Source organism: Pelophylax lessonae (genome assembly GCF_965119305.1).
Source record: "Pelophylax lessonae genome assembly, chromosome: 6".
Taxonomy (NCBI): domain Eukaryota; kingdom Metazoa; phylum Chordata; class Amphibia; order Anura; family Ranidae; genus Pelophylax; species Pelophylax lessonae.
Genome location: NC_138773.1, coordinates 146223261 through 146236699, shown reverse-complemented (window position 1 = coordinate 146236699; position 13439 = coordinate 146223261). Strand labels below are relative to the sequence as shown.

Below are 13439 nucleotides of genomic sequence, written 5' to 3'. Positions count from 1 at the left end.
ACCCTTGGATCATCATAAGCGTGCCTCGGTTCAAAATTCCTTTCTGCAATATTCCTACCCCTATTCCCTGGGGTTCTGGGGGTCCTCACCTCTAACCAAGAATCATCCTCATCATCTCTGATTTCTGACGGTTCTCTAGATGTCATATCTATATGGTCCACACTACTGCCTTGTCCATTATAAAGTTCATCAGATTGCCATTTGTAGACGTTTTGGTTCCTGTAATCCAATATATCTCTTTTGTATTTTTTCTGTTTCTTGGCCTGGATAGTTTTGTCGTATTTTTGTATGGCCTCTTGCAGTGTTTTTTCTTTTATTTTTATAATCTGTAGTATCCGCATAAGGGGCTAGTTGTTCCTTCAGCTGTATGATAACACTTTCTATTTTCTTTAACTTATGTTGTCTTCTGTTAATAATAATTGCAAGTAATTCCTTCTCGCATTTATTAAAAAAGGTATACCATTGTTCTAGCAGAGTTGGGTCCGTTATGTGGTCATTGGGTGATATGTCCCACCTTAATCTCCTGGGGACTATGCTTTCCCGGTTATACTTTTCCAAAGTAGCAATGTCCCAACAGACCCGTAACTGCTTCTCCATATTGTGTCTTAATTGCTTGAAGGAACCCTTAATTTTTAGGTCCTTTTTATTTTTTTGTATTTAATTTTATGTGGTCTATGTACTGCCCCCTTGTGGATGTTAATATGCTGTAATTGTTTTGTGCATGGGAGGATGTGATGTTTGACAGCGGGCTCTGCATTACTTGTCCCCACCACTGAGTCAGGAACATTTGGTTCCATCTGCTGGAAACGGCGGTATTTTTAGGTGGACTATGCCCTCCAGTTTCCTCTTCCTGTTTGTTGAGGTGGGCGGGCACTTCTTTATTTGAGATAGCCGATTGGTCAAGCAGGCTCTTATATACTGGCAGATGTACGCCGGATTCCACCCCTTGAGCCTTGAGCGCAGACATAACGCGTACAGGGGGGCGGAGCCGTGCTGCGGACGTCACACCCTTCCATGAAAACATTGCTGTATCGCACTTGTATACTACAGCGTTTTGTGAGTACCCTGATTTTCAATTAGACTTCTGCCTGATCAAGTTATACAGAGAGCACTAGATTTCTTTGCTTTGTTGCCCTTTTGTTTTATCTATGGCCCTGTGATATGGATGGATGGATGGATGGATGGATGAGCTGTGCTGATCCCGGACCCTCTTGCTCATACCTTGTTGCTGATAACTGATTACCCCTGTTAGTTGACTGCTTTGTCTGACCCTGGGTGGCACCTGGGTCAGACATTAAGGTGAGAGGCTTGCACTTCTGGTGGTGGATTTTCTCACAGTCACTGAGAAGTTTTGGTCACCTTTGTGTTTTTTTATCTAGAGATCACAGCACTTTATATACACGCGGACTTTTATATATGTTATTTCCGAAAGAACTTATTCAATATTCATGTCACGTATTTAATCACATGGACTTTTGTTGCAATATTTTGAGATTGATTATCTTTAATATTTTTCGTATGCACTTTGTTTGATTTAGCGCAACACATATTATTTACTGAATCATTTATTTGTGTAGTGGGATCACATTTTAGTGTTTGCAGCTGATCACATTTTTTTAGGTTTCATACTGCGCTGATAGTTTTTCACATTTTTGGTCTAGTGCAGCCATCCCCCCTTAACAGCAGAGGTGACAGTGAGTCCTCATTGGCGCAACTTGTAAGTAAACTATAAACAACCAACTTCCATTTACTGCAGCCAGTAAAGATAATGCAAGGAAATGTAATCAACAGCATTGGATACCACTAGGAGAAAATCATCATCTTCTTCTCGGAGGCAGGGATTCCAACCAGGCAGCAGCTTCCTTCAGTGTGGTAAACAACAAGTTAGCCCTATCAACCACACGGAACTTGGCTTGGAAGCGAATACTGTAGAAGAGGCCTTTGGTCCTCATGGCAGCCTTAACTGCATCAAAGGACCTTCTCAGAATGAATCACAGGCTTGTCACCTTTTTTTTTATTTTTTTGGGCAGAATGTAGGCGTTCCACAAGCATTGCTCAAGAAGATGTCTGAAGATCTTCTTGTAGTACTTCTTTTGCGGTTTCCTCATTGCTGGGTAGAATGTCATTGTTTGGCCAGCTCTGTCAACACCTCCCATGGTGTTATTGTAGTCTATCATTACTTGTGGATTCATGGTTTCTTTCCCACCTTTCATGCGTACCAGAACAGTGGAGGAATTTTGAACTGCACTCACTAAGCACACATCTTTCTTGTCACACCATCGCAGTGCCTTTATTTTGCCTTTCTGGCAGGCAACCATTTCTCCAGTCTTCAGCTTTTTATTGCCAAACGGCCGCATGTCGGTTCCATAGGCATCTGTTTTGTTTTTCAGAAGAAACGCCTAAAGTTCAGGAGACATATAAAAGTTGTCGGTTGCTACGCAATAGCCCTGATTTAGCAATGGCTCAATGAGTGAATGAGTGAAAGAACAGAAGATGTTGCCATTCTATAGTTGCTGTATTTTGGAATAAATTTTGTTCCTTTTCCAGTGTATATGACTGAATTCCAAATGTGGCCAGTTGACGATTCGCATAGCATGTAGGATTGTACCCCAAATCGTGCACTCTTTGATGCAGTGTATTGTACCCAACTGAGCCTTACCTTGTAGGCCATTAGACTTTCATCTCTGCTGATATCTTTTTCTGGCACATAGCTCCGTTGGAAATTCTTTAGAATCATTTTAGATACTTCCCAAATTTTCTTTAGTTTTTGTGCAGGAATAGTAGTTTTATCAAATTCTTCTTTGTTTTCGAACTGTAAATATTTCATGATCAGGGAAAATCTATACTCTGACATGACTGTGCCAAAGAATGGAGTGTCAAGTAATGTATTAGTTGTCCAATACCTCTTCTGCATGGGGTTTCCCCACCACTCCCTGAAGTATTATTAGGCCCAGAAATTTCCAAATGTCATCTTTGGTCACTGGTTCCCACTTTATGCTTCTTTAAAACTTCTGATGCAGGGTAGCTAACTGTTGCTCTTTGTACCCGTTTGTCTCAGTAACTATTTTTTCAATAACCTCATCAGTCATTAATAATTGTAAGTATGCCAAGGGGTTGTTGTGTTCAACGTCTACATTCATACCGGGTGCTCCAGTAAATGGGAACCTTGGGGGCACTGCCTGATCCGTACCGCAGTCAATAGAGCACCAAGTTCGCACATCACTGAGCTTAGTCGCAGAATCGTCACTGTCATCACTTTCAGTGTCTGATGAATAATTTCCCCATAAATCACTATCGCTCAATTCTGCAAGTTATTCTAATTCACTATCACTGTTTTCTAGCTGGTCTAAAACTGCTTTTGACCTAAAGGAACGCTTTTTGGACGCCATGGCAAGTTTCCAGGCAGAAAGAACAGTAATAGTGCAGGCAGGACACTGGACAAAGCACTAGGGACAAAACTGAAGTGAAATGGTTTCACACAGTAATGTAATCCTAACAGATTACAATGTATTACAATGTGTATGTCATGTTTTATTTTTTTTTAATTTCCCGCCTGCTTCCGCTTTCCCCCTGCGTTGCGGAGCTCGCAGGGAAGGGAACCCGGAAGACTGATGCCAGCATCGGCCGGAGGACACAGCGGGAGGACATCAGGGGATCATAGGGACAAGGTAAGTTTCACTACAGGGTAACCCCGAGTGTGGCTCGGGGTTACCGCTTTTGGTACTGAAAATTTACCCCGACCCACACTCCGAAATACCATCAAAAGAAAGCTCTATTTGTGTGAAAAAAAACTATATACATTTTGGTTGGGTACAGTGTTGCGCAATTACCAGGTGAAGAAGCACAGTGCTAAATAGCAAAAAATGGTCCGGTCATGAAGGGGTAATACCTTCCGCAGCTGAGGTGGTTAAGGAAGCAAAAAAAAATATTCAGCTCTGCTTAGCTGAGGGATCTAATGCATATCCTCAAAAAGCTGGGGGAATTTAATAGCCATTTGATTACTGCATATATCTGACTAAAAAATCTTTATAATTGTTTTTTTTTCTTTCTATTCCTTTATTTTCAGTTAACAACCAACCAATGCTGCACTATATTAGAGATAAAACTGCTGTTCCATACTTTTCTAATTTGGTTTGGTTTATTGGAATCCATGTTATTGAACTTGATAAGTGTGTCCAGACAGATGAAGAGTAAGTATATGTAAATATTTATTCTGTGATAATGATTATTGGATATATATTTGTATCATGCACATGTGGTCTTGTATATGCAGTTTTTTGGAAATGCTTGTAAAACCTATGATTTTGGTGATTGATTTTTTTTTAAGAATGTCAAAAAGGTAGGAGGTTTTAACTTCTCCCAAGAGAAATGTTGCCCTACTTTCTTTCCAGGAGATAGAGATCTTCCTCCCAAAATTCCTAGCCTCCTGGGAATTTTGAATGTTCCCACTGACCTTAGCGTGTGTTCAATGACCTATGATTAATATAAAGAAAACATTTCCCAGTATTCATTTGATGACACAGCATCTGGAAATTAATCACAGCGCTTCACTTTTTCCATATTTTGTTATGTTACAGCCTTTTTCTAAAATGGATTAAATGCATTATTTATACCCCATAATGAACACGTGAAAGAAGTTTGTTTAAAATCCTTTAAACTATGTAACTTTGAAAATGTATTAAAAATAACGAACAAATCACAAGTGCATAAGTTATCACAGCCTTTGCCATGAAACACAAAATTGAACTCCAGTGCATCCTGTTTCCACTCGTCATCCTTGAGATTATTTTACAACTTGATTGGAGTCCACCTGTGGTAAATTCAGTTTATTGGACATGATTTTGTAAGGCACACACCTGTCTATATAAGGTCCCACAGTCATGTCAGGGCCCAAAATAAGCCATGATGTCCAAGGAATTGTCTTTAGACCTCTGAGACAGAATTGTATCGAGTCACAGATCTGGGGCAGGACACAAAAAATGTCTGCAGCATTGATGGTCCCAATGAGCACAGTGGCCTCCATCATCTGTAAATGGAGGAACCATTAGGACTCTTCCTAGAGCGGGCTGTCTCCCAAAATGAGCGAACTAGTGAGAAGGGCCTTAGTCAGGAAGGTGACCAAGAACCCAATGGTCACTCTGACTGAGCCCCAGCGTTTCTCTGTGGAGAGAGGAGAACATTCCAGAAGAACAACCATCTCTGCAGCACTCCACCAATCAGGCCTGTATGGTAGAGTGGCCAGACGGAAGCCACTTCTCATTTAAAAGGCACATGACAGTCTGACTGGAGTTTGCCAGAAGGCACCTGATGGACTCTCAGACCATGAGAAGCAAAATTCTCTGGTCTGATGAAACAAAGATTGAACTCTTTGGCCTGAAAGGGCAAGTGTCATGTCTGGAGGAAACCAGGCACTGCTCATCTCCTGGCCATTACCATCCCTACAGTGAAGCATTGTGGTTACAGCATCATGCTGTGAGGATGTTTTTTAGCGGCAGGAACTGAGAGACTACTCAGGATCAAGGGAAAGATGAATGCAGCAGTGTACAGAGACATCCTTGATGAAAACCTGCTCCAGAGTGCTTTGGACTTCAGATTGGGGCAAAGCATCATCTCCCAACGGGACAGTGACCCTAAGCACACAGCAAAGAAAATAAAGGAGTAGCTACGGGACAACTCTGAATCTCCCTAAGTGGCCCAGCCAGAGCCCAGACTTCAACCCGATTGAACATTCCTGGGGAGATGTGAAAATGGCTGTGCACCGATGCTCCCCATCCAACCTGATGGGGCTTGAGAGGTCCTGCAAAGAAGGAGAGAAACTGCCCAAAAATAGGTGTGCCAAGCTTGTAGTGTCATACTCAAAAATACTTAAGGCTGTAATTGGTGTCAAAGGTGCTTCAACAAAGTATTGAGCAAAGGTTGTGAATACTTTTGCACTTGTGATTTTTTTCGCTATTTATTTTTAATACATTTGCAAAGATTAGAAACAAACTTTTTTTCACATTGTCATTATGGGTTATTGTTTGTAAAATTTTGAGGAAAATAATTAATCAATTTTCGAAATAAGGCTGTAACATAACAAAATGTGGAAAAAGTGAAGTGCTATGAATACTTTCTAGATGTACTATACAACTTATTTATAATGATCGCTAGACTGATCATGATATAGCTCCTCCTTCACACTTTGAGTAAGCCCAGTTTAGTGCTTTTAGGTGGTAGGAAATCTATTCTACGGTGCCTTAAAAAAGTATTCACACCCCTTGACATTTTCCACATTTTGTCACGTTACACCCAAAATCGTAAATGTATATTATTAGGATTTATGTGATTGACCAACACAAAGTGAAACATAATTGTGCAGTGGAAGGAAAATGATAAATGGTTTTCACATTTTTTTTTACAAATAAATATCTGAGAAGAGTGGTGTGCATTTGTATTCAGCCCCCTTTACTCTAATACTCCTAACTAAAATCTAGTGGAACCAATTGCCTTCAGAAGTCACCTAATCAGTAAATAGAGTCCACCTGTGTGTCATGTAATCTTAGTATAAATACAGTTGTTCTGTGAAGCCCTCAGAGGTTTGTAAGAGAACCTTAGTGAACAAACAGCATCATGAAGGCCAAGGTGCACACCAGACAGGTCAGGGATAAAGTTATGGAGACGTTTAAAGCAGGGTTAGGGTATAAAAATGTTTTCCAAGCTTTGAACATTTCATGGAGCACTGTTCAATCCATCATCTGAAAATGGAAAGCGTATGGCACAACTGCAAACCTACCAAGACCTGGCTGTCCACCTAAACTTACCTGGTCGGGCAAGGAGAGCATTTATCAGAGAAGCAGCCAGGAGGCCCATGGTAATTCTGGAGGAGCTGGAGAGATCCACAGCTGAAGTGGGAGAATCTGTCCACAGTACAACTATTAGTTGTGCACTCCACTAATCCGGTCAAACATCACTCCTGCCCAACAGCGTTAAAGAGACAAAAACATTTTTTGAATTAAAAAAATAAATTTCTTTATTGTTCATTGACAGACGCAGGTCCATTTTGTCAGATACTATAGGGTTATGCTCCTCCTATCATGAATAGGCACTAGACAGGAAAAAAGCTTAACCACACCTATGGGGGCTGTCCCTGCAGGCATAACCTCACACACCCTGCTATCATCAAACAGTTTGTTTCTGCCTAGTTTAAGGAATTGGACCTAGCTTCCTGCTGGGACTTCGATCTTAGCTGTTATGGGAAAGTTTGTTAGGTTGTATTTTCACTAGTTAGTTCCTGAGGACCAAGATCCAGAGGACCTACAAGCAACAGCCGGCTGAGGTTTCGCACTGGATAATCTAGATGCTTAAGGTCTCCCAGCCTGGCCAGCGAGCGTGAGCAGGTTATAGTCCAGAACTAGGCCTCGCCACAACAGTGCCCCCGCACTGAGTCGCAGCTTCCCCTTGGCTGGCAGCACCCCCATCCCAGGTGGGAAGTGATCGGTTTTCGGAATGGCGCCCACCTGGTACTGTGGTATGGTGAGTAAATTGTTCACCCAAAAAACCCCTGGCGGTCTCGGGGAGGACATAGGCCCTTCCCTGGAATAGTCGGACCTTAGTGGCTCTCCGTTCCCCTGGCTTCTCGGAGGACTAGTCCTGTGTACCCCTCGGCATTCCCCTACCCCTAGCAGGTTTTTACCTTGGGGGGGCGGCAATAATGCGGCCAATGTGGTGCTTATTTGAGGGGCTTGACTTGTTCTGACCTTCAGATGCCTATTTTTGGGGTTCCTGAAGACCACATGGCACGCCGTTTGCCGCCATTTTGCTGTGGATCATGATTTTTATATTCCCATTAGATGATATTTTCTATAAACATAGAAAAGTTGGAGACTCTTGCACTGGTACCAGAGTCGCTTTATTCAACCTGGACACCAGGGGATCCACTTTTTGTTGGTATTGTCCACCTAGCTGACACTGCCTCCGCAAAGGGGTAATGGCGTGCAAAACGCTTAGGCACCACTAACGTGCTTAATGCGCCGCCATTGTTCATCCACAATAGTATGAAACAATTCTGAAAAAGGTAACGCATTGCCCTATTTACAGGATTTGCGGGAGCCAAAAGACATCTGCGTACCCGGCGCTGTGGGTTCATCAGGCAATTTTAAAGTTTTCCGCACTGAAACTATCAGAGCTTCCACCAAAGCGCCTTCCCGCATGGCGACTGATGAGGACAGGTCCTCTTCACCGTCAGAATGGGACGACACTGACCCCTCAGGGGGTTCTGTGGCGGCCATGTCTATCTCAGAGTCCGAAGACCCTGCTGAGGTGAGGGCGGACGGCGTTTGCGGCTGGCAGCACTAGCAATGACAAAATCTATCTTAGACATCAAAAAGCTGCAATCTTTGGCTGAGACTGTGATCCAGAATGTCCCGCAACCACTCCCAGGGAGTCTGCAAGTGAAAAATTATCCTGGGACTCCATGTTACACTTTAAAAATATTTGGGCAGTGTCTCTTTAAGACCGCCAAAAATGCAGTCCCACCGCTATAAGTGCGGGCTCAGAATCCCTGGTTATTATAAGATAATAGCAGAGTGAATAAAGAAAAACCCACAAGGAACCATGGGAAAACATTACCAGACCACAGAAGAGACTTCCAGCAGGATCTGTGCACAGACAAATCTGACACTGACTGTACAGGAAGAGGAAGAGAAAACTCACCCCCTATATTTTAAAAAGCAATGCTGCATGCCTGTCTAACCTATGGACCTCAAGAAAATGGCCGCTCATGCATTCTCAAATTTGAATTGGCCGCTCATGCATTCTCAAATCAGATTTGAAATGAAACAAACAAGATGTGCTTTAACTGAAGACTTTCAGCGTTAATTGGAGGGTAATTGCATCCAAATCAGGTGAAAGGTGTAGGAATTACAACAGTTTGTATATGTGCCTCCCACTTTTTAAGGGACCAAAAGTAATGGGACAATTGGCTGCTCAGCTATTCCATGGCCGGGTGTGTGTTATTCCCTTATTATCCCATTTACAAGGAGCAGATAAAAGGTCCAGAGTTAATTTCAAGTGTGCTATTTGCCTTTGGAATCTATTGCTGTCAACTCTAAATATGAGATCCAAAGAGCTATCACTATCAGTGAAGCAAGCCATTAGGCTGAAAAAAAAAAAAAACAAAACAATCAGAGAGATAGCAAAAACATTAGGTGTGGCCAAATCAACTGTTTGAAACATCCTTAAAAAGAAAGAACGCACCGTTGAGGTCAGCAACACCAAAAGACCCGGAAGACCACGGAAAACAACTGTGGTGGATGACCGAAGAATTCTTTCCTTGTCGAAGAAAACACCCTTCACAACAGTTGTCCAGATCAAGAACACTCTACAGGAGGTAGGTGTATGTGTGTCAAAGTCAACAATCAAGAGAAGACTTCACCAGAGTGAATACAGAGGGTTCACCACAAGATGTAAATCATTGGTGAGCCTCAAAAACAGGAAGGCCAGATTAGAGTTTGCCAAACAAGATCTAAAAAAGCCTTCACAGTTCCATAGGAACAACATCCTATGGACAGATGAGACCAAGATTAACTTGTACCAGAGTGATGGGAAGAGAAGAGTATGGAGAAGGAAAGGAACTGCTCATGATCCAAAGCATACCACCTCTTTAGTGAAGCATGGTGGTGGTAGTGTCATGGCATGGCCATGTATGGCTGCCAATGGAACTGGTTCTCTTGTATTTATTGATGATGTGACTGCTGACAAAAGCAGCAGGTTGAATTCTGAAGTGTTTCGGGCAATATTATCTGCTGATATTCAGCCAGATGCTTCAGAACTCATTGGACGGCGCTTCACAGTGCAGATGGACAATGACCCGAAGCATACTGTGAAAGCAACCAAGGGAAAAAAGGGAAAATGCCCCAAGAACAAGCAGGAACTCAAGACAGTTGCAGTAGAGGCCTGGCAGAGCATCACTAGGGATGAAACCCAGCGTCTGGTGATGTCTATGCATTCCAGACTTCAGGCTATAATTGACTGCAAAGGATTTGCTACCAAGTATTAAAACGTGAAAGTTTGATTTATGATTGTTAATCTGTCCCATTTACTTTTGGTCCCTTAAAAAGTGGGAGGTACATATACAAACTTTTGTAATTCCTACAACGTTCACCTTATTTGGATGTAAATACTCTCAAATTAAAGCTGTAAGTCTGCAGTTATAGCACATCTTGTTTGTTTAATTTTAAATCCATAGTGGTGGTGTATAGAGCCAAAAAGATTAGACTTGTGTCGATGTCCCAATATTTATGGACCTGACTGTATATCATCGTACATGGAAATCTTATATTTCATGGTGTAAATCACTGAAGGTGCACCCTCGCTTATTTTCGAAAACTATGATCTTGGTCTTTCTGCAGAAAGGAGTTAAAAAGCGGTTGGCTTTGGGCACTATCAAAGACCAAGTGTCTGCTTTGACTATACATTTCCAACGTCCGTTCGCTACGCATGCTTTGATTAGTACGTTTATACAGGGAGTGCACCATATGGCTTCTCCGAGAAGGTCCCCGCTGCCGCCGTGGGATCTCAATTTGGTATTTGTTTTTCAAAAGCCTCCTTTTGAGAACATTTGGGAGATTTCTCTGCTTTCGTTGTCCCAGAAGTTTGCCTTCTTGGTGGCTTTCTCTTCTGCTCGCAGAGTATCTGAACCGGCGGCGTTATCCTACCACTCACCTTATCTGGTGATACACAGAGATAAAGTGGTACTTTGACCTAATCAGTCGTTTCTTCCTAAGGTTAATGATTTTCATCTGAATGAAGACATTGTGTTGCCTTCACTCTAAGCCCTAAGCCCAAACATTCTAAGGAATTGGCTTTTCACTCTTTGGATGTGGTTTGGGCGATCAGGGTCTGCTGTGACCATATCTAGAAGGATCAGGCAGACGGTAGTTCAGGCTTATTCACTGAAGGGCCGGGTTCCTCCTTTCCCAGTGAAGGCGCATTCTACAAGAGCACTGAGTGCCTCTTGGGCTTTTCACCATCCGCCGTCGGTGCTGCAAGTTTGCAAGGCGGCAACTTGGTCGTCTGTGCATACGTTTACAAAATTCTATAAAGTAGATGTGTTGGCATTTTTGGATGCTTCTTTTGGCTGCAAGGTTTTGCAGGTTGCTGCTTAAAGAGAACGTTTTTTTTTTCTCTTTGAGGATGTATTGTATAGTGTTTTTACGGTGAGCTCCAGTTGTTCCTGGTTGAGCTCCATGTTACCTGGTTGCCTAAGTTTAGCCTTTGGGGAGTTACGTTTCCGTTGGCATTGTCTTCCCATCCCTCATGAATATACTGCTTTTGGGACATCCCTATAGTCTAACTAGATGTAGTTGCGTCTGTCGATAAACAATGGAGAAAACTGGATTTTAGTAAGAACGTCCTGTAAAATTCTTTTCTCTGAAGTTCGACAGACGCAGCAGCCGCCCCTCTACTTCTGAGTAAATGTTTTTTTTTTTTTTTTTTTCCTATTCTAAACACTGTTTGCAACTAAACTGCTTGATGATAGCAGGGTGTGTGGGGTTATGCCTGCAGGGACACCCCCCATAGGTGTGGTTAAGCTTTTTTCCTGCCTATTCCTGATAGGAGGAGAATAACCCTATAGTCTCTGACTAGATGGAGCTGCGTCTATCGATGAACTTAAGAGAAAAGGATTTTACGGTAAGTTCTTACAAAAATCCATTTGTTTTTATTGGCTATTAAGTGTACAGCTACAAGAAAAAGTATGTGAACCCTTTGGAATGATATGGATTTCTACACAAATTGGTCATAAAATGTGATCTGATCATCATCTAAGTCACAAGAATAGACAATCACAGTCTGCTTAAACTAATAACACACAAAGAATGAAATGTTGCCATGTTTTTATTGAACACACCATGCAAACATTCACAGTGCAGGTGGAAAAAGTATGTGAACCCCTAGACCAGGGGTCCTCAAACTTTTTAAACAGGGGGCCAGTTCACTGTCCCACGGACACTGTTGGGGGCCGGATTATAGTTTGAAAAAAATATGAACAAATTCCTATGCACATGTTTTATTTGTAGTGCACAAAAACCAGGAAAAACAATACAATATTTAAAACCATGGCTTCAGGAACTAATGTGCAAGCAGTGGCATGGGGATTTCACACCCCGGACCGGTAAAGCCATGACCCGATGTCCCACAGCGGGTGATCGCAGGACTCAGGGGTCAGTGGGACTGGGGGGGGGGGGTGTAAGATCACCTAACAGATTTTCAGTAAAGTTGAACTTACTTACCTGTGGACATGGTACAGGGGTTGTTAGAGGCTGTGGACATGGTACAGGGGGGAGATGGCTAGAGGCTGCGGACATGGTACAGGGGGGAGATGGTTAGAGGCTGTGGACATGGTACAGGGGTTGTCAGGCGCTGTGGACATGGTACAGGGGGGAGATGGTTAGAGGCTGCAGACATGGTACAGGGGGGGAGGTATCTGAGGCTGCGGACATGGTACAGGGGGGGAGATGTCTGAGGCTGCGGACATGGTACAGGGGGCAGATGTCTGAGGCTGCGGACATGGTACAGGGGGGAGATGTCTGAGGCTGAGGACATGGTACAGGGGGGAGATGTCAGAGGCAGCGGACATGGTACAGGGGGCAGATGTCTGAGGCTGCGGACATGGTACAGGGGGCAGATGTCTGAGGCTGAGGACATGGTACAGGGGGGAGATGTCAGAGGCAGCGGACATGGTACAGGGGGGGAGATATCTGAGGCTGCGGACATGGTACAGGGGGGGAGATATCTGAGGCTGCGGACATGGTACAGGGGGGGAGATATCTGAGGCTGCGGACATGGTACAGGGGGGGGAGATGTCTGAGGCTGCGGACATGGTACAGGGGGGGAGATGTCTGAGGCTGCGGACATGGTACAGGGGGGAGATGTCAGAGACTGTGGACATGGTACAGGGGGGAGATGTCTGAGGCTGTGGACATGGTACAGTGGGGAGATGTCTGAGGCTGCGGACATGGTGCAGGGGGGAGATGTCTGAGGCTGCGGACATGGTACAGGGGGGAGATGTCTTGAGGCTGCGGACATGGTACAGGGGGGAGATGTCTTGAGGCTGCGGACATGGTACAGGGGGGAGATGTCTTGAGGCTGCGGACATGGTACAGGGGGGAGATGGTCAGAGGCTGCGGACATGGTACAGGGGGGAGATGTCTGAGGTTGCGGACATGGTACAGGGGGGAGATGTCTTGAGGCTGCGGACATGGTACAGGGGGGAGATGTCTAAGGCTGCGGTCATGGTACAGGGGGGAGGTGTCTGATGCTGCGGGCATGGTACAGGGGGGAGATGTCTGAGGCTGCGGGCATGGTACAGGGGGGAGATGTCTTGAGGCTGCGGACATGGTACAGGGGGGAGATGTCTGAGCCTGCGGGCATGGTACAGGGGGGAGATGGTCAGAGGCTGC

General features: G+C 44.0%; 1 protein-coding gene across 2 annotated transcripts in view; it reads left to right on the top strand.

Moving 5' to 3' along the window:
• Nucleotides 1–13439, top strand: part of CLEC16A (C-type lectin domain containing 16A) — a 1483716-nt gene that overhangs the window by 318438 nt on the left and 1151839 nt on the right. For both annotated transcript variants that reach the window (XM_082262146.1, XM_082262145.1), the window contains exon 6: nt 4067–4190. In XM_082262146.1, the coding sequence (XP_082118272.1) occupies nt 4067–4190 (124 nt within the window). The remainder of the gene's footprint in view (nt 1–4066; nt 4191–13439) is intronic.